Source organism: Carcharhinus amblyrhynchos, chromosome 6 (assembly GCF_965287045.1).
Source record: "Carcharhinus amblyrhynchos chromosome 6, sCarAmb.v2.hapA, whole genome shotgun sequence".
Taxonomy (NCBI): domain Eukaryota; kingdom Metazoa; phylum Chordata; class Chondrichthyes; order Carcharhiniformes; family Carcharhinidae; genus Carcharhinus; species Carcharhinus amblyrhynchos.
In genome coordinates, this window is record NC_137329.1 from 59,115,859 (window position 1) to 59,136,632 (window position 20,774).

Below are 20,774 nucleotides of genomic sequence, written 5' to 3' on the forward strand. Positions count from 1 at the left end.
CTGTGATAACAGCATGGATAGAAAGTGCCTCTCTAACATTCTTTCGAACACTGTGATAATAGCACACATAGACAGTGATCCTCTAACACTCCCTGTGATAGTAATATGGATAGACAGAGAGACACTATCTATCCAAACTATTATCACAGGGAGTGTTAGAGAGGCACTGTCTATCCATGCTGTTATCACAGAGAGTGCTAACGAGACACTTTCTATCCATGCTGTTATCACAGCGAGTGTTAGAGAGGCACTGTCTATCCATGTTGTTATCACAGGGAGTGTTAGAAAGGCACTGTCTATCCATGTTGTTATCACAGGGAGTATTAGAAAGGCACTGTCTATCCATGTTGTTATCACAGGGAGTGTTAGAGAGGCCCTGCCTATCCATTTTGTAACACCAGAGAGTGCTAACGAGACACTTTCTATCCATGCTGTTATCACAGCGAGTGTTAGAGAGGCACTGTCTATCCATGTTGTGGCAACAGAGAGCATTTGAGAGGCACTTTCTATCCATGCTGTTTTCATAGTGAGTGTTAGTACCTCTCTAATACTCCCTGTGATAACAGCATGGATAGACAGTGATCCTCTAACACTCCCTGTGATAGTAATATGGATAGACAGAGAGACACTATCTATCCAAACTATTATCACAGGGAGTGTTAGAGAGGCCCTGCCTATCCATGTTGTAACAACAGAGAGTGCTTGAGAGGCACTGTCTATCCATGCTGTTATCACAGGGAGTGTTAGAGAGGCACTGTCCATCTGTACTGTTATCACAGGGAGTGTTAGAGTCACTGTCTATCCATTTTGTAACAACAGAGATTGCTTGAGAGGCACTTTCTATCCATGCTGTTATCACAAGGAGTGTTAGAGAGGCACTAACACTCCCTGTGATAACAGCATGATCAGCAGTGCCTCTCGAACATTGTCTTTTAAACTTTCTCTGTGCTAACAGCTCCGATAGACAGTGACTCTCTAACATTCTCTCTGATAACAGCATGGATAGAAAATGCCTCTCTAACCTTCTAACACTCTCTGTGATAACAGCACGGACAGACAGTGACTCTCTAACACTCCCTGTGATATTAACATGGATAGAAACAGAGAGCACTTGTGAGGCACTGCCTATCCATGCTGTTGTCACAGGGTGTGTTAGAGAGGCACTGCCTATCCACGTTGTAACAACATGCAGTTGAACTGAGGGCGAGAAATAGAAAATACTGAATGCTCTAAACAGGTTGGCAGCAGTTTAGAGAGAAAACAGGATCAATGTTTCAGCTCATGGCCTTTCATCAGAATTTGCTTTTCTCTCCCAGATTCTGCTGGATCTGTTGAGTATTTCCAGCATTCCCTGCTGGCATTTCAGCCTTCTAGCATCCACAGAATTGTGCTGTTGTATTAATACCATTTGAAGAGAGCTGTAATCCCGACTGCAATACCAGAGGGTGCCGCAGAGGGTGTTGTAATCCATGTTGTTATGAATCAATGTTAGAGAGACAACAGTAGAAATCCCTACTGCAATGCCCGAGTGTGTCACGAAGTGGGATGTAATAAGAACATAAGAACATAAGAAATAGGAGCAGGAGTAGGCCATCTAGCCCTTCGAAACTGCCCCACCATTCAATAAGATCATGGCTGATCTGAAGTGGCTCAGTTCCACTTTCCCGCTTTCTCCCCATAACCCTTAATTCCCCTTGCCTACCAAAAACCTATCTACCTGCGTCTTAAATATATTTAGCGAGGTAGCCTCCACTACTTCAACGGGCAGAGAATTCCAGAGATTCACCGCCCTTTGAGTGAAGAAGTTCCTCCTCAACTCTGTTCTAAACTGCACCCCCCTTATCTTGAGGCTGTGCCCTCTAGTCCTGCTGTCCTTTCTGAGCGGGAAGAACCTCTCCACCTCTACCCTATCCATCCCTTTCATCATCTTATACGTCTCAATAAGATCCCCCCTCAGCCTTCTAAACTCTAACGAGTACAAGCCCAGTCTATTCAGCCTCTCTTCATAGTTCAACCCCCTCAACTCTGGTATCAGCCTAGTGAACCTCCTCTGCACTCCCTCCAAGGCCAAAATATCCTTGCACAAGTGCGGTGACCAAAACTGCACACAGTACTCCAGGCCTCACCAGTGCCCTGTACAGTTGCAGCAAGACCTCCCTGCTTTTATATTCAACCCCCCTCGCTATGAAGGCCAGCATCCCATTTGCCTTCCTGACCACCGGCTGCACCTGTAGGCTGGGTTTTTGCGACTCATGCACAAGGACCCCCAGGTCCCTCTGCACCGTAGCATGCTGCAGCTTTTCGCCCTGTAAGTAGTAATCCTTCCTACAATTTTGCGACTCATGCACAAGGACCCCCAGGTCCCTCTGCACCGTAGCATGCTGCAGCTTTTCGCCCTGTAAGTAGTAATCCTTCCTACTATTATTCCTGCCAAAGTGGATAACCTCACACTTGCCAACATTGTACTCCATCTGCCAGGTCCTCGCCCACTCGCTCAGTCTATCCAGATCCCTCTGCAGACTTTCCACACCCTCCGCACAATTTGCCGTTCCACCAATCTTGGTGTCATCAGCAAATTTCGACACCACACACTCGGTTCCCTCCTCCAGATCATCTATATAAATGGTAAATAGCTGAGGCCCCAGCACCGACCCCTGGGGCACTCCACTAGTCACCAACCGCCAATCCGAATAGCACCCATTGACACCCACTCTCTGCCTCCTATTTGACAGCCAATCCCCTATCCACGCTAACACCTTACCCCCAACTCCATGCCCCCTAACCTTCTATAGCAACCTTTTGTGTGGCACCTTATCAAACGCCTTCTGAAAATTGAGAAACACCACATCCACCGGTTCCCCTCCACCACCGCACTAGTCACATCCTCATAGAATTCCAATAAATTCGTCAGACATGACTTCCCCTTAACGAATCCGTGCTGCGTCTGCTCTATCAAACAATTCTTCTCAAGATGCCTCGCTATTTCCTCTTTGATGACGGATTCAAGCATTTTTCCTGCAACAGACGTTAAACTAACCGGCCTATAATTCCCCGCCTTTTGCCTGCTACCCTTCTTAAACAGCGGCATAACATTAGCCGTTTTCCAATCTTCCGGCACTTCCCCAGAATCCAGCGAGGTTTGGAAAATAATGCACGCTGTTATATTAGTTGACTGTAACCTTACTGCAATTCCAAAGAATGGGCGGCACGGTAGCACAGTGGTTAGTACTGCTGTTTCACAGTTCCAGGGACCTGGGTTTGATTCCCAGCTTGGGTCACTGTCTGTGTGGAGCATGCACATTCTCCTCATGTCTGTGTGGGTTTCCTCCCACGGTCCAAAGATGTGTGGTTAGATTGACTGGCCATGCTAAAATTGCCCCTTAGTGTCCTGAGATGCATAGGTTAGAAGGATTAATAGGTATAATATGTAGGGATATCATAGTATCTTGCACTATGAGCTAAAATCCACGTTGCTATATCAATGTGTCGCATGAAGGTTACAGTATATGCAGGTTATGTATTATTAGAGTAGAGAATGTTACTTTAGGAATGGAAATATGTATTTTTATACATATTTACACAGAGTTGTATTCTAAACGGTTATATCATAATCTGTTACACAAAGAGCTGTAACATATACGTTTTGTAGCCTGCTACAGAGAGAGCTATAATCCATACTGTTATATCAGTGAATATTAAAAGGGGAGTGTAATCTATATATTAGATTACTGTTATATCTGAGAATGTAAGCAAGAGGTCTGATCTAAACTGTTACATCAGAAATTGTTATAGAGGGAGGTGTAATCTATACTGTTATCAGAGATTGTTACAAAGAAAGTTGTAATCTACACAACATTCAATGTTACGGAAGGAGGTGTAATCTAAAATGCATTATAATGCACTGTTTAAATTATGCTGCATTATCAGTGTGTTATAAAGTGTATTGTACTTTATAATATGTTAGCTGAAACTGGTACAGAGGGAGGTGTAATCTATACTTTATTATCAGAATGTGTTATGGGGGTGTAATCTATACTGTATCAGGATATGTTACACAGAATAATCTCTACTGTATTATCAAACAGTGTTATACAGGGCATGTAGTGTAAACTGTATTATCAGGTTGTGTTACAGGGCATGTAATCTATACAGTATTATCAGGCTGTGTTACACAGTGTGTAATATACACTACTATCAGGCACGCAATGTGTGCTGTATTATCGGGCTGTTACGTGATGTATAATCTCTCTGTACTATCAGGCTGTGTCGCAGGGCATGTAATCTCTACTGTATTAGGCAATGTTACACAGGGCATGTAATTTATATTGTGTCAAACTTTGCATGGCATTTGACCTATACTCCATTATTAGGCTGTGTTACAAGGACTATCAGGCTGTGTAATACAGGATAATACTGTATTATCAGACTGTGTTTCACATGGTGTGTAATCTATACTGCATTATCAGGATATGTTACATGGGGTGTAATCTATACTGTATTATCAGCATGCATTACAGAGGGAAGTGTAATCTATGTTACATTATCAGAGGGAGGTGTAACCTATAAGGTATACTGTTAGATGGAGTGGTAATCTATAATATTTTCAGAGTGTGAAGATGGATGTATAATTTACACTTGTTAGTGTTACAGAGGGCCATATAATCATCAGACTGAGAGGGACATCAAATATATACTATTATTGGAGGTTGTGTAATTGATAACAGTGCGAGGGAATTGTAATCTATGTGTATTGTCAGAGTTTACAGAGGGAGGTGTAATCTATAATGGAAGGGAGATATAATCTATATGTATTGACAGAGACTATTATAGATGGCAGTGCAATCAATACTGTTATTTGAGGGTGTTTCAGAGTGAAGTATAATCTCAGGCAGTGATGGGCAACTTAGGCTAGTGAGTGAGCCACATGAGTGGCCTTCCTTCGTCTCAGAGGGCCGAAAGTTTGAAATCAGACTTGTTTGCTAACCATGACCGTATGAATAGGATTTAATACACATTTATATTTAATAAGTTACAGAAAATGTTGAACCATTTATATGTTATTAGAACTATCATTAACTTCAAATGGTAACAACAAAAGAAATGCTTACACTTTGGATACAGAGGGAGCACACGACACAGTCAATCAGCGTGCACCTCACTTCCCTTCCCCTTGCTTTACCTTTGTGTTTCACTTCAGTCATAGCAGGAGGAAATTTCCAGATTAGATTTCCAGAAGGCGTTCGATAAGGTGCCTCACAAAAGGTTGCTGCAGAATGTTAGGGTGCACGGAGTTGGGGGTAAGGTGTTAGCGTGGATTGAGGATTGGTTATTGAACAGGAAGCAGAGAGTTGGAATCAATGGGTGCTTTTCTGGTTGGCAGTTGGTGACAAGTGGAGTGCCGCAGGGACTGGAGCTGGGGCCTCAACTGTTTACCATATACATAGACAATCTGGAGGAGCGGGCTGAGTGTAGGGTGATGAAATTTGCTGATGATACAAAGATGAGTGGGAAAGCAAATTGCGTGGAAGGTGCAGAAAGTATGCAGAGAGATCTGGATAAGATTTCTAATAGATAAGGGAATTAGGAATTATGGGGAGAAAGCGGGAAAGTGGAACTGAGCCATTTCAGATCAGCCATGATCTTATTGAATGGCGGGGCAGGCTCAAAGGGCTAAATGGCCTACTCCTGCTCCTATTTCTTATGTTCTTATGAAAAAAATACTCCAAAGCAAATCAGCAGAATGTGAAAACCTTGCATGTGGGCAATGAAAAACAAAATGTCTCCTGGGCAGCAGTCACAATCCAGATGAGCCTCTTGCGGCTATTTGGGCCACAAATAGCTCACAACTGATTACATCCATGTTGCAGAGCAAGGTGCAATTTATATGTATTCTTGGAAGAAGTAATCTGTTCTGCATTGTCAGAGAGTTTTACAAAGGTAGTTATAAACTATATGTACTATCAGAGACTTTTACAGAGGGAGGTCTGATCTATAATGTGTTATCAATGAGTGTTAGGGGAAGTTGTAATGTATACTGTATTATCAGATAGTGCTGGAAGAAGGTATCTTTCATGCTGTTATACCAGAGTGTGTCACAGAGGGAGCTACAATCCATTCTGCTCTATCAGTGAGTCTTGAATTGGAGGCTGTGATCCAGGTTTCATATCAGTGACAACAATACACATAGCAAAAATCCATATTGCTTCTCCTGTTTAATGTAAATCAGCAGCAGGAATCTGAATGGCATAGATTGCTTTCCTGTTTAGTGCCAGCCAGATCTTACTTTACTCTGAAACTAATCAGGGGGTCAGATTAAAATGGAACCTTCTTTGGAAGTGAGGCCTCTACAGTCAGGAGCCCAACAGCAGCAACTGGTTGATGTGTAGATTGAACAGGAGTGAGGGGAATTAGCTGCTCAGTGTGTCACAGGCATTCAGGCAGTAAATCATCAATTTTATATACTAGATATTCCAAAATTCTTGTTGCTGTGGGGCAGATGCATAAGTCACAACCTGGTGAATGGGCTTCTTTGTACACTACACATATTAGATTTTCAACACTAGAGGGATCATTCAGCACTAATTATTACTTAGCAAATTAGTAAACACTCAGTTGCACTTCACGCAACAGGACTTAACTTTTCCCAGGCTTTCTACAGTGAAAATAGAGCATAAAAAGAGGAAGAGTTAATGTCAATTCAGTGATTTTTAATTCATTGGCAATTACCAGGAATTTAATTACGTATCCTATCGAGGAGTGGAAATCACTGACGGCAACTTCTGGATTTTCACATTTAACTGTGCATGTGCGGACACTCAAGCTGTCAGTTTCACAGAGTAATGATGGCAAAATGTCAACAGTTTTGCCATCATTACAACTGCAAAACCCATGGCAAAATTGTATGCTGCATGATGCACAATTATGTGCTGAGAGGAGGAAACACAGGCTAAAGAGGAGGCAGGGGAAACTTGCAAGGTAGCCTTAGAATTATTTTACAAACTTGGAGTGTGAACTGGGCAGCTGATTGTGCCTGTCAAAGGATTCCTGCATAGTTGCTTGTCATAGCCCAGTGACTTTCATTGACAGCAACTTTAGATTAACCCACATGAGCCCACTATCATCAACTACTTCTGTTGCCAACTTAATTTTCAACAGAATAGCTGCTCTCATTAACCTTTCCCAGTTGTTTTGACATCCCGGTTTCCCCCTTCTTCTCGCTTTCCATCACTAAATTGCTCATCGCAACATCCTATGCATTGCATATTTCAACAAGCTCTTTGTAATGCAAGCTGCCTGACTTTGACTGGCAAATATAAGCAGTTAGACCCCAGCTGTAAACAACTTCTGCACTAACTTGCTGCTGACACAAAGATGTTCACACTTGTTTTCGAGCATTAAAAAGAAACATTGAAACTAGGAACAAGAGTAGGCCATTCAGCCCATCATGACTGCTCTACCCATCAATGTGACATGACTGATTCTCTTATCTCAATGCCATACACACATACCCTGCACACCCCTTGATTTCTTTAATGTCTAGAAATCTACCTCTTTCTTTCTTAAATTTATTCAGTGACTTGGCCTCCACAGCCCGATGTGGTAGAGAATTCTATAGGTTCATCAGCCTCTGAATGAAGAAATCTCTCCTCATCTTAGTCCCAAATGTCTTACCCTGTATTCTGAGACTATGACCCCTTGTTCTAGGCCCGCTGGCCAGAGGAAACAACATCCCTGCATTCAGTCTGCCCAGTCCTGCCAGAATTTTATATGTTTCAATGAGATCCCCTCTTGTTCTTCTAAATTCCAGTGAATTCAGGCCTAGTCAACCCAATTTCTTCTTGTACAACATTCCTGCCATCCCAGAAATCAGTCTAGTGAACCTACCAAGCTCTCAGTCTCTGTATGTGCTTTTTATTCCAGCTTTGATAATCTTGAACCTATGAGGCCAGCTTTTTGCCAGTCCCTTCACACAGTTGAACGTGTAGCTGCGTTTGAACATTTTGAATCAGACACAAGATGTCAAGGAATTTTGGTCACAAAAATATTCTACATTTCCTGCCAGCAGATGTTGGTGATAGGAAATGTTAGTGAGCGCAGCATTAGAAAAAAGGAGAAAAACAGGGCTCTTAAAATAACTGGGAAATATTAATAAGGGCACCCAAAATGGGAATGCTGCTGATAAGCTGGTAGTAGAAATAGTTTGGTAATATATAGTGATATGGATAGATGCAACAGCATTTTCTAAGTGAATGAATGACTTTGAGCAGTTTGTAATGCTGGCTGCTGGACATTGCTGGTACAGTATCCCTTCGTTGGGGATGGATATGTGGTGTAGTGGCACACTGGTTAGCATTACTGCCTCACAACACCAGGCACCTGGCTTCGATTCTAGCTCTGGGTGACTGTGTGGAGTTTACGCCTTCTGTCCATGTCTGCATGGGTTCCCTCTGGGTGCTCTGGTTTCTTCCCACAATCCAAAGATGTGCAGGTTAAATGGAGTGACCATGCTAAATTGCCCTATAGTTGCCAAGATGTGCAGGTAAGGTGGATTGGTCATGATAATGTGTGGTATTATGGGATTAGGGCCTAGGTAGTATTCTCTTTTCGAGGGTTGGTGCAGACTTGATGGACCGAATAGCCTCTACTGCACTGTAGAGATTCTATGATTAACAGGCCTTCCATTTAGTGGGTGTGTGGACAAGTGTTCACTCGTGATCTAAGGGTAAGGTGTCATGGCCGCCTGTTCTATTGCTCAGTGCTTTACAGTCACAAATTTGTCAAATCTTGGCTTTTACTTGCTCACTGCTGAGTTTAGGAGTTGTAATTCTCATGGATTAATTTGTTTTATGTCTGTGTCTTAGTATAGTTCAGTCTGTTTGTTACAGTACAGTCTGTCTGTGTGGTCTCAGTTCAGTACAGTCTTTCTGGTTTCAGTGTACCAGTACAGAGCAGTCTCCCTGGCATCACTTTTTTAGTGCCGATCATTATATGCAAATAATTGTCAATCAATATTGAAAGTAATTACTTTTCATTGCTGTCAATGTGCTGCCACTGGGCAGTGCAATTTCTTTATAATCTGAAGAGCTTCAGAATCCAATATACATGCATCAAACCACCGTAACTGACTAACCCTCCCAATGTAAGAAACCGATGACTGAGAAAATTTGAGCTTTTTTATAGCTTGTTAATGAAATATAATCACCAACGTTAAATCAGGAATGTTATGGAAGCGATGCTCCATCATGATTTTCTTTATCCTTTTATGGGTTGTCGGTGCCTCGGGCTGGACCAGAATTTATTTTCCCTGACTGCCCTTGAGAAGGTGGTGATGAGCTGCCTTTTGAACCACTGCAGTCCATGTAGTATCGGTACACCCACCCTGTTAGAGAGGGCGTTCCAGGATTTTGACTCCGTGATAGTGAAGGAATGACGATATATTTCAAATCAAGATGGTGTATGACTTATAAGGGAACTTGCAGGTGGTGGCATTCCCATGCATCTGTTGCCTTTGTCTGTCTAGGTGCTGGAGTTTACATGTTTGGAAGGTGATGTCGAAGGAATAGGCAGGTGTTTATTGGTTTCAGGTGTTGGGCAGTTCACTGATGACTAGTTTTTCTGTGCATGTACACCACAGACTGGATAAATTATATTCTTACTGTAAGATTTTGATTTTTGGAGCCATAGATATCTAAGATTAGGCAACTGAGTATTCATAAGTAACTTCAACATAGTTTCTTAAGAAGCAACAGCTTAGACCTAATGAATTAGCTAACTGTAGAGGAATTCTGTCTAATCATGTTAGAATTTTATAAGTTTTTATGAGATCCTCTCTTATTCTTCTAAACTCCAATGAATACAATCTTAATTGATCTCTTCTCGTATGACAGACTTGCCATCTTAGAAATCAATCAAGTAAACCTTCGCTGCACTCCCTCTATAACAAGGACATTCTCAGATAAGGACACCCAAAACTGCACACAATAATCCTCACCAATGCTCTATACATTTACAGTAAAACATCTCTATACCTATACTCAAATCCTCTTGCTAAAAAGTTATGTACCATTTGCCTTCTTTAATGCCTGCTGTTCTTGTGCGCTTACTTTCAGTGACTGGTACATGAGAACACTAAGTCTTGCTAAGTATCCACCTCTCTCAATTTACACCCATTTGAATAATAGAACATAGAACATAGAACATTACAGCGCAGTACAGGCCCTTCGGCCCTCGATGTTGCGCCGACCAGTGGAATCAATCTGATGATCCTCTAACCTAAACTATTCCAATGTTATCCATATGCCTACCCACTGACCATTTGAACACCCTTAAAGTTGGCGAGTCCATAACTGCTGCAGGCAGGGCATTCCACGCCCTTACTACCCTCTGAGTAAAGAACCTACCTCTGACATCCATCCTATAATTAACACCCCTCAATTTAAAGCTATGTCCCCTCATGTTCACCATCACCATCCGAGGAAAAAGGCTCTCACTGTCCACCCTATCTAATCCTCTGATCATCTTGTATGCCTCAATTAGGTCACCTCTTAACCTTCTCTCTAACGAAAACAACCTCATGTCCCTCACCCTTTCCTCATAAGACCTTCCCACCATACCAGGCAACATCCTGGTAAACCTCCTCTGCACTCTTTCCAGTGCTTCCACATCTTTCTTATAATGCGGCGACCAGAACTGTACGCAATACTCCAAGTGCGGCCACACCAGAGTTTTGTACAGTTGTAACATGACCTCATGGCTCTAAAATTCAATCCCTCTACCAATAAAAGCTAACACACCGTACGCCTTCTTAACAATCTTATCAACCTGGGTGCCAACTTTCAGGGATCTATGCACATGTACCCTGAGATCACTCTGCTAGTCAATACGAGCCTGCCTTCCAATTTTTGCTACTAAAGTGGATAACCTCACATTTATCCATGTTATACTGCATCTGCAATACATATGCCCACTCACTCAGCCTATCTAAATCATGCTGAGGCATTTCTGCATCCTCCTCACAGCTACCTTTCCACCAAACCGTGTATCATCTGCAAATTTGGAGATAATACATTTAATTCCTTCTTTCAAATCTTTAATAATAATGTGAACAGTTGGGGTCCTAACACAGACCCTTGAAGTACCCCACTAGTCACTGACTGCCAATCAGAGAAAGACCCATTTATGCCAACTCTTTGCTTCCTATCTGCTAACCAACTTTCTTTCCATCTCAGGACATTACCCTCAATCCCATGGGCTTTAACTTTACATAGTAGTCTGCTATGTGGGATCTTCTAAAAGTCTAAATAAACCGGATCCTTGATTAGCTCTGCTAGTTATATCCTCAAAGAATTCCAATAGATTCTACAAGAACGGTTTTCTCTTTGTAAATCCATACTGACTTTGTTTGACTATACTACTGCTTTCCAAATGTTGAGCTATGAAATCCTTGATAATGGACTCCAGCAAATTCCCCAGTGCTGACATCAGGCTTACTGATTCATAGTTCCCTGTTTTCCCTCTGCCTCTCTTTTTGAATAGGCATCTTACATGAGCTAATCTTTAATCTTGAGGGACATGTCCAGAGTCCGAAGAGTTTTGGAAATTGACCACCAATGGATCTGCTATTTCCAAGGCCAATTTCTTAAGTACTTTGGGAAGAATATTTATCTATCCTCAATCCAATCAAGTTCCCCAAAACCATTTCTCTACTAACACTGATTTCCTTCTGCTCCTCACTAAAACTCGCTTCTCTTAGGACTTCTGGTATTCATGTCTTCCTTTGTGAAGATGAATTTAATTCCTCATCTATTTCTTTGTTCCCTGTTGTAAATTCTCCTGTTTCTGACTTTAAGGGACTTACATTCATTTTTTGTCAATCTTTTTCTCTTTACATACCTGTAGAAATGTTTGCAGTCAGTTTTATATTCTCCGCTAGTATAATTTCATACTCTATTTTCCTCTCTTGGTCCTCCTTTGCTGAATTTTAAACTGCTCCCAATCCTCTGATCTATTGCTTTTTCTTGCCAATTTGTAAGCTTCTTCTTTGAATCTAATACTATCTCTAATTTCCTTTGTAATCCATGATTTGGCCATAATTCCCTTACCGCTCTTGTGCCAAACAGGAGTAAACAACTTCTGGAGTTCACCTATTTGTTCGTAAATGCCTGCCATTGCCTGTGTCCTGTCATTGCCTGTCCTTCCTTTCAATAACGTTTCCTAGTACATCAATGCCAATTCATGTCTCTTAATATCATAGTTAACTTTTTTGAGATTTACTAGATATTAATATAGATAAAAATTTACACAAGGCACCAGAAGAATCCTTCCTATCAGTACAGGAATTTATGTGTCTTTGTTTAACCTCCATTCCTGGCTGCAAAGAATGTTTAGACTGAAGAGAGACAGAAGGCTTTATAATGCAATGCCTGCTGATTCTGTAATATTCTTAAAGACAGTATCTTTTTTACATTACTGTGCAAGAGAAATGGTTTTGAAAGAGCAGCAACTGGCCTTTTATTAAGAAACCTTACTCGGAGCATCTTGGCTTACAACAATGCATCACTGGTACATTAAAATCTTTCATGTTCTTGTGCATCTGGACTGAACACTTTACCTGAAGTGCTTGAGAATGGGTAGCTTTAGCTAGTGTTTCTTCTAAATGTGATCCAAGTTTCCTTTCTCATTCAGCCTGACCACAATGCCCAAACAAGTGGAAGTGCGGATGGATGAATGTAACCTGACTCCCGACAAACTTAACAGCAATCTCCCATTGTGGAAACGGCTGGGAAAGAATCTGCGGAAGAACCTGCTGCTGACCTTCACAGTATTTGGTGAGTATAACTGCGACCATTCACCATTCTTCTGCCCTCCAGCAAGGATTTTGGGAGCAGTGGTGAGATTGCAGTATGAGGAGTGTTTTTAAAGAATATCAGGCTTTCTCACTCGTACAATGCATGTTGCAATTGATGAAGTAATGATGTGGTGTTTAACACAGTAAAAAGTCTCACAACACCAGGTTAAAGTCCAACCAGTTTATTTGATAGTAAACCCACAAGCTTTTGGAAACACTGTTCCTTCGTCAGGTGTGTGGAAGGTTCTCTGATCAGACTTTAACCTGATGTTGTGAGACTTTTTACTGTGTTTACCCAGTCCAACGCTATCATCGCCATGTCGTGGTGTTTAACATACATGATCTCAACAGAGTAAAACCAATTCCGTAAAACATATGGATATTTCTAACTGGTGAAAATGAGCCCTTACCCTTATGGAAGTTATTTGTCTCCCTAGTTTCATCTCGAAATAAAACTCACTCTCAGTTGCTTTAGTTCATAAACAACTGATTACTGTTGGTATTAAAATGACAGTTAACTTTGCTTTATAAAGTTTTTTATCCTGGATGTTCTCATCCTTTATTTCTGCGTTTATATTCTGAGTACATTACATTTCAGCTTTCTGAACACTCTCTGCTATTCTGTCCCGATAAACAGCATCCTCCATTGTTCTTTCTCATAGCATCTGACAGTTTTCTTCTTGTGTTTCCTTTATTACATTTTTTAGTGTTTATTGTCCCTTTCCTTCCTCAACTTAATTGAGAAAGTGGTGGTAATCCTTACATGTTTAACAGCTCCTCGACCCTTGAATCCTGATCTCAACCCTGTATAAAATATTCCTCCACGCTCAGACTCCTGATCCTTATATGAAATTCATTCTTCAGTAGCACTTTTCTGAGCCATGTTCCATATAAGATACTTGTCCAAATCCCAGGCACAGAACAGCTATCATTGTATATTTAATTACTAAGTTAGGTTGAGAAGATGAATTGTTGCCCTGAAGATTATATAGCTTGGCACCCTGCATCCACAGGATTTGTAGCTTCTGAACAAATGCTTTAGGCTGCAGTAAAATCCACTTTGACATATATAGATAGCACTGATCACACTGGTGGGAGGCAGTGCTTCATTCATCTCATTTCTCTCAACAACGTTCAGCCTCAACATCACTTGCAGCATGGTTGTTTTTCCACTTAATGAGCAATTACGAAGCTTCAAATGGGTCTGGATACACAGACACTATGATTGCTATCCCTCTGGAGAATAGTCCTCATGTCGCTCAGAGCTCTACTTCTCATCCATCTCATCAATTCATGTTAACACTGAAATTTTAATACAACTTTCATTAATATTCAACATAGAAATCAAAAATATCCTGCTCTGTCAAAATGCTGAGGGCTAGAATTTTGCTTTCATAGAATTGCTGGAGCCAGTGCTTGGAAGCTGGAAGCCCTGAAAATGTGTGGTTGGTGCTTCTGGCTGAATCTGGAGAGGACTATGTGGTTTTCCCCATGCTGGGTGCATAATGTGTCACAATTGGCCAGATCCTGGTTTCAGTTGGCTGCCCTGGCTGATTTGACATGTTTTCGAAAACTGAACTGCCCACTGAGCGTGTGTGTCATTCACACACAGTAATAGATGCGATCAGCTGCAATAGCCATCTGCCACCAAACAGTTTGCAGGTCAAGTAATATAGAATAATGTCTGCTAAAGTTTGTGGAAGCACTTTTTTTTGGAGATGCTACATTCTTCATGGCAAGATAGAGAATTTGGTGATGTGTCTATGCACATGGGGGCTTTCATTGCAGTATCCTGAGTCTGCAATGTGACAGGAAGATGGAGCAATGGCTGAAGAGAGGATGGCGGAAGAGGAAGTGGTGGGAAGAAAGTGATACTTTTATTGTGGACAGGCTGCCTGTGATCATACACTCAGAAACCATGTCCCTTAAAATGCTAAAGTGCCGCCTCTACTATTTTCTGTGGGAGTTCCCTCCATTATCCTGATGGCAGTTCACATTCCACCCCATGCGGATGTGAAGATCGTGATGAATGAAATATGCACCACTATGAATAGCCTTGAGACGAAACATCCTGAGACCTTGTTCATTGTGGCCGAGGACTTCAATCAGGTCAAACTTGAGCGTACCACCTAGTTACCACCAACATGTCTCCTGTTCCACCAGAAGCCCAAACATCCTAGACCACTGCTACACAAATGTCAAACATGCCTACCATACTATCGCAAGCCCACACCTTGGCAAATCAGACCACAAGGCTGTGCTCTTGCTCCCAGCTTACAAGCGAAAACTGAAGTGGAAGAATCCACCAAAGAAAGTTGTGCAAGGTTGCTCTGAGGAATTGGATGATCTCCTACTGCTTGGAGTCAGTGGACTGGTAGTATTTAAAAACTCTACGATCAGTACCTAATGAGTACGCCACTACAGTAACTGACTTCATTAGTAAGTGTATTGAAGACTGTGTGCCAAACAAGCAAATCCGGAAACCACGATGAACAGAGATATCCACTGCTTGTTGAAGTCCAGGTCTGAGGCATTCAAGTCAGGTGACCCATACATGAAAGCCAGACACGATCTAAGGAGACCCATCAAAGATGTCAAAAGACAGTACTGAACCTAGCTGGAGTCCCAGGCTAGCCACACCGGCAAGGTCTGCAAGACATAACAGGCTGCAAGAAGAAGGCATGTAAAATTGTGGGTCAACGCACCCATCCCTAATAAGCTCAATGCATTCTATGCCCATTTTGAGCAAGAGATATCAGAAAGAGCATGCCTTCCACCCTGGGAGCTCTGGATGATCCTGTATCTGAGGTCACCATTGCAGATACCAGTGCAGCTTTCTTGAAGGTGAACCCACAGAAAGCGACTGGCCCAGATGGGATACCCTATTGAGCACTCAGATCCTGTGTGGATCAGCTGGTGGGAGTATTCATAGACATCTTCAACCTCTCTTTACAACAATCTGAGGTCCCTACCTGCATCAAGAAGACAACCATCCTCCTGATACCTAAGAAAAACTAAGCAGTGTGCCTTAATGACTATTGGCCGGTGGCTCTGACATCCATCGTTATGAAGTGCTTTGAAAGGCTGGTCATGGCACAAATCAATTCCAGCCTCCCAGATTACCTGGATCCACTACGGTTTGCCTATTGCCATCTCCCTGGACCCGCACTCAATCCTGGAACATCTAGATGACAAAGACACCTGTATTTGACTCCTAGTTATTGACTACAGCTCAGCCTTCAACACTATTATTCCCATGAAACTCATCTCCAAACTCCATAGTCTGGGCCTTGGCTCCTCCCTCTGTGACTGGATCCTGAACTTCCTAACTCACAGACCACAATCAGTAAGGATAGGCAACAACACCTCCTCCACAATCATCCTCAACACCAGTGCCCCACAAGGCTGTGTTGTCAGCCCTCTACTGTACTCCTTATGCACCTATGATGGTGCAGCCAAATTCCCCTCCAACGTGATTTTCAAGTTTGCTGATAACACCACCGTAGTGGGCCAGATCTCAAACAACAAAAAGACAGAGTACAGGAATGAGATGACGAATCTGAACTAGTGCAGCAACAATAATTTCTCGCTCAACGTCAACAAAACAAAGGAGATTGTCATCGACTTCAGGAAGCGTAGTGGGGAATATGCCCCTGTCTACATCAAGTAGACGAAGTAGAAAGGGTTGAGTGCTTCAAGTTTTTAGGGGACCAGTCCTGATCCCCCCCATGCCGACAGTATAGTTAAGAAAGCCCACCAACGCCTCTACTTTCTCAGTAGGTGAAGGAAATTTGATATGCCAGCTACGACTCTTAGCAACTTTTACAGATGCACCATAGAAAGCATTCTTTCTGGTTGTATCACAGCTTGATATGTCTTCTGCTCTGCCCAAGATCACAAGGAACTACAAAAGGTCATGAATGTCGCCCAATTCATCAGCCTCCCATTTATTGACTCTGTCTACATGTCCCGTTGTCTTGACAAAGCAGCCAGCATATTTAAGGAACCCACACATCCCAGACACTCTCTCTTCCACCTCCCTTGACAGGAAAAAGATACAAAAATCTGAGGTCACATACCAACTGACTCAGGATCAGCTTCTTCCCTGCTGCTGTCAGACTTTTGAATAGACTCGCCTTGTATTAAGTTGATCTTTCTCTACACCCTAACAATGACTGTAACACTGCATTCTACACTCTCTCGTTTCCTTCTCCATGAATGGTATGCTTTGTCTGTATAATACTTTGCACTGTATGTTAATGCATGTGACAATAAATCAAACCTTCGATCATCTTCCTTTTACTAGCATTAACCCCACATTTTCATGTGCCTGCAATAAATGTTGGCCGAGCAATGCTCATACCCTATGAATGAGTTTTTAAAAATTTCACTATTCTCTTAGAAAAAATCCTGAAATAAGAGCCACCAACAGAAGCCTTGCTGTAAAATCTTACTAAGCAACTCCTCAAATTATCCAAGCAAGAACAAACTGTTCACCCTTAAGCATTTCCTTCATACCTTGTGGATGACTTTGCCTGCCCTTATGCTCCTAATGTGGGTATGCCGGCGTTGGACTGGCGTAAACACAGTAAAAAGTCTGACAGCACCAGGTTTTAGTCCAACGCACGAATGTCATCGGTTGGACTAAAACCTGGTGTTGTCAGACTTTTTACTGTGCTTATGCTCCTACACAGCGCTCTCCTAGTCTTGCAGCAAGGCTGCTGATTTTTACTGGGGTTGACTGCAGATGGCCTTGCAAAATGTCCTTGTAACAGCAAGGGCAGTGGCAGAGTCACAGTGACGGGAACATGAATGCTTCATCCTAAAATAGGACAACTGGATCGTGTTGTGCACTGCACCCCAGCAACACTCATTATCTTCTGGAGCACAGTTGGTGGACTGCTGTGAGAACTTGAATGTCCTTTTGAATTCTTAGATCCAAAGCTAGAAACTGCAAAAATCTGAACTACATGGTAGCAAGCATGGATCTCATGACTCCTTATCTGAGTTGGAACTGCGACACGAGTGTCATGTTGGCTGCATCATCGCTATGAGTCTGCAATGCTATCATGAAGTTAGTCACCATTTCTACACCAGAAAGGATGGACTGTAGACCTGGCATGAAGCCCTGTGCTTAATTATAGCTGGACTCCACCATGTTGCATGATAGGAGGCTGTCATGTAGCCCTAACAGTACCCCAAGGGTTTCAATGTGTATTCCCCACCCCCACCGCTCCCCACCCACACACCAACCAATTAGTGAACTGGGCATGAGCAATCCATTGTCCCCTGACCTGATTAACTCACCATTTGCAAATTCCTATACTCTAAAGTTCAGTGAATGTCACTGGGGGCACGTGTCAGCCCAATTGGGTATCTGAAAGCATGAAATCAGATGGGAGGATTGGGGTGAGGGAGAATGGGGACCTTGGGTCATGATCATACAATCTGCAGCTTGCACATTCTCACAGCATGCAAAATGGCACCATTTATCAATGAGGGTGGGAACCTGCAGTTAGCAATAGTGCCAAAAGTGAAGAAGTAGCCATGAGGTGGGAAACAAATTCAGCCACAAATAAGACTAGAAAATTTAGAAAAGGCAATCAATAAGCAAGGTTCGAAGTGGAATATTATCGATGTGGAGGTAACCAGTCCCCTGAATCCTGCAGCTGTAGAGGTCATAGGAGAAACCGCTTACGGCATAGGAGCAGAGCCACGTCAAGTCTACCAAGTAACCAATTAAATAATGTGTATCCAATAAGTGATTTAAATATTCACTCATTGTGGTCTAGTGGTTGGGATTTGGTGCTTTCACCGCTACGGCCTGGGTTTGATTCCTGGTCAGGGAAAACAAATTTATTGGACAGCATGGCGCAGCGCCAGGCACCCAGGTTTAATTCCTGTCTTGGGTCACTGTCTGTGTGGACTCTGCATCTTTGCCATAAATGCTTTGATTGGCCTTGCTAAATTGATCCTAGTGTCAGAGATAAGCAGTGTTAACATGTGGGGTTGTGGGAATAGAGCCTGGATGAGATTGTGGTCAGTGCAGACTCGATGGGCCAAATGGCCTCCTTCTGTACTGAAGGGATTCTGTGAAAAGCAGACACAATAGCCTCATTCATCACTGTAATGCTCTGGGTAAATGGGAAGCCTCTTAAAATGCAAGCTGATACAAGGGCATTAACTACGGTGATAATTGAGCAGACACATCGGGACTTGAGAAAAGGAGTTCAACCATTGAATTTGAAGAATACTGCGGCCAAGTTAATAATTTATACTGGAGAAGTAATTAAAAATAGTGGACACTGCATTGGTACATGTAGGCTGTGGGTACCAAAGCATTGTTTTCAGAAGGCAATGGAGAGACTGCTGCAGGGACTGTCATGAGCCCTTGTATACCTTAGCGATGTTCTTATAACTGGATCAACAGAAGCCAAGTATCTAGCAAAGTTAAAGGAGGTGCTGAGAAGATTTCAAGAGGCTGGAGTTCATCTCAAGAAGCAGAAATGTACTTTTCAAGCCAATGAGATAACCTGCCTAAGACAGCATGTAAATGCATAAGGATTGCACTCCATAGAAGACAAAAACAAGGCCACAAAAGAGGAACAGTCTCCCAAAAACACATCTGAAGTCACGTCATTTTTGGAATGGCAAATTGCTATGGGTGTTTTTTTAATCAAATTTCTGAATCTTATTGGCTGCATTGCATATTCTGCTAAAAACAGTGTTGGTTTTGGAAGACTCCCCTGAATGAAGCTTTTAACAGAGTGTGACAATTGCTGCACTCTTTAAACTTTTTCATACGTTCAGACCTGTCTAAGGAATTGGCATTGACCTGCCATACCTCTCCACATAGTGTTGGGTAGGCGATCACCCCCATAAGTGTGGGTTTCTATACTCTGAGTCATCTCAGGAGCTGATTGTATGTATAGTTTTAATCTCTAAATAAACGAGTTGTGTTTTCCCTAAATTGGTGAATGAGCATCTTTATATTCATTCCACTATTGACTTTCAAAATTCTTATTTTTAAAGATGACATCAAATTAGGATGAGGAAACAAACTGCCTGGCTGCCTTTATTGTTTTCTTTGTCCCCTCAATTTCTAGGTCAGTTTGAACTCTCTCTGTGTGGGGTGTGCACTAATATTGTGCAGGATTGCCATCCATTTGGAACCTTCTGCATACCTGCAATTTTGAGCTTCAAGTTTCCTCTTGTTCAAAATTGTTTTAAAATTGCTGAGTTGAATGTGCTGGAAAGCAAAAAAAAAAATTTGCATGAACTAACCAATTCAAGCCCACTGATGTTTCCTGGCAAGTAGACATAATCTATCTTCCAAGAACAAGGTGTAAACAAAACCTTCAAGTGAAAGATTTAACAAAGGCGCAGAAGATGATCTGATAAAATATTTTATTAAGAACTTTTTTCATATTTTCATTTTGTTGAATTCTTTGTTTTGAACATTATGGGGGCGATCTTATCAAAGAGATTCTAAGTGCTGAACAAGCATAAAATGGAAGTGTTTCGGATCAGTTTTTCTGGGCAAGTTTGAACATGCAATCTTATGCCACGTTGTGTAAAAATGATGCACGAGCTGTTTCCTGTTAGGGTACAAGTCCCAAGCATACTGGAACGCTGGCTGTTCACGCCTGAGGGTGTAATTGTGAAAGTGCAGATCTCTCTGCCTCACCTTAGGCCCTGGTCCCATCATAGCTGCCCTGCTCCATTAGCGCTGCCTGACACTCCACGGGGCGGTTGGCTGACTGGCTGAAGGGGCACTGCCTGCCCCTACAATAAGAGAGCCTTATTGGCCTTTGGTCCTTATGGTGAGGCCATCACATGAAGTCCCCATTGATGGGAGCCATACATGATCCTTGCTGGTGAGGGCCGTAACCGGCGAGGCCTCTAAAGCAAATGAGCTTGGATGATA

At 42.3% G+C, this 20,774-nt stretch overlaps 1 protein-coding gene across 4 annotated transcripts in view; it reads left to right on the forward strand.

The window, feature by feature from the left end:
* Positions 1-20,774, forward strand: part of LOC145343954 (excitatory amino acid transporter 2-like) — a 181,092-nt gene that overhangs the window by 77,069 nt on the left and 83,249 nt on the right. For all 4 annotated transcript variants that reach the window (XM_080190531.1, XM_080190528.1, XM_080190529.1 and 1 more), the window contains one exon: positions 12,685-12,827. In XM_080190531.1, the coding sequence (XP_080046657.1) occupies positions 12,685-12,827 (143 nt within the window). The remainder of the gene's footprint in view (positions 1-12,684; positions 12,828-20,774) is intronic.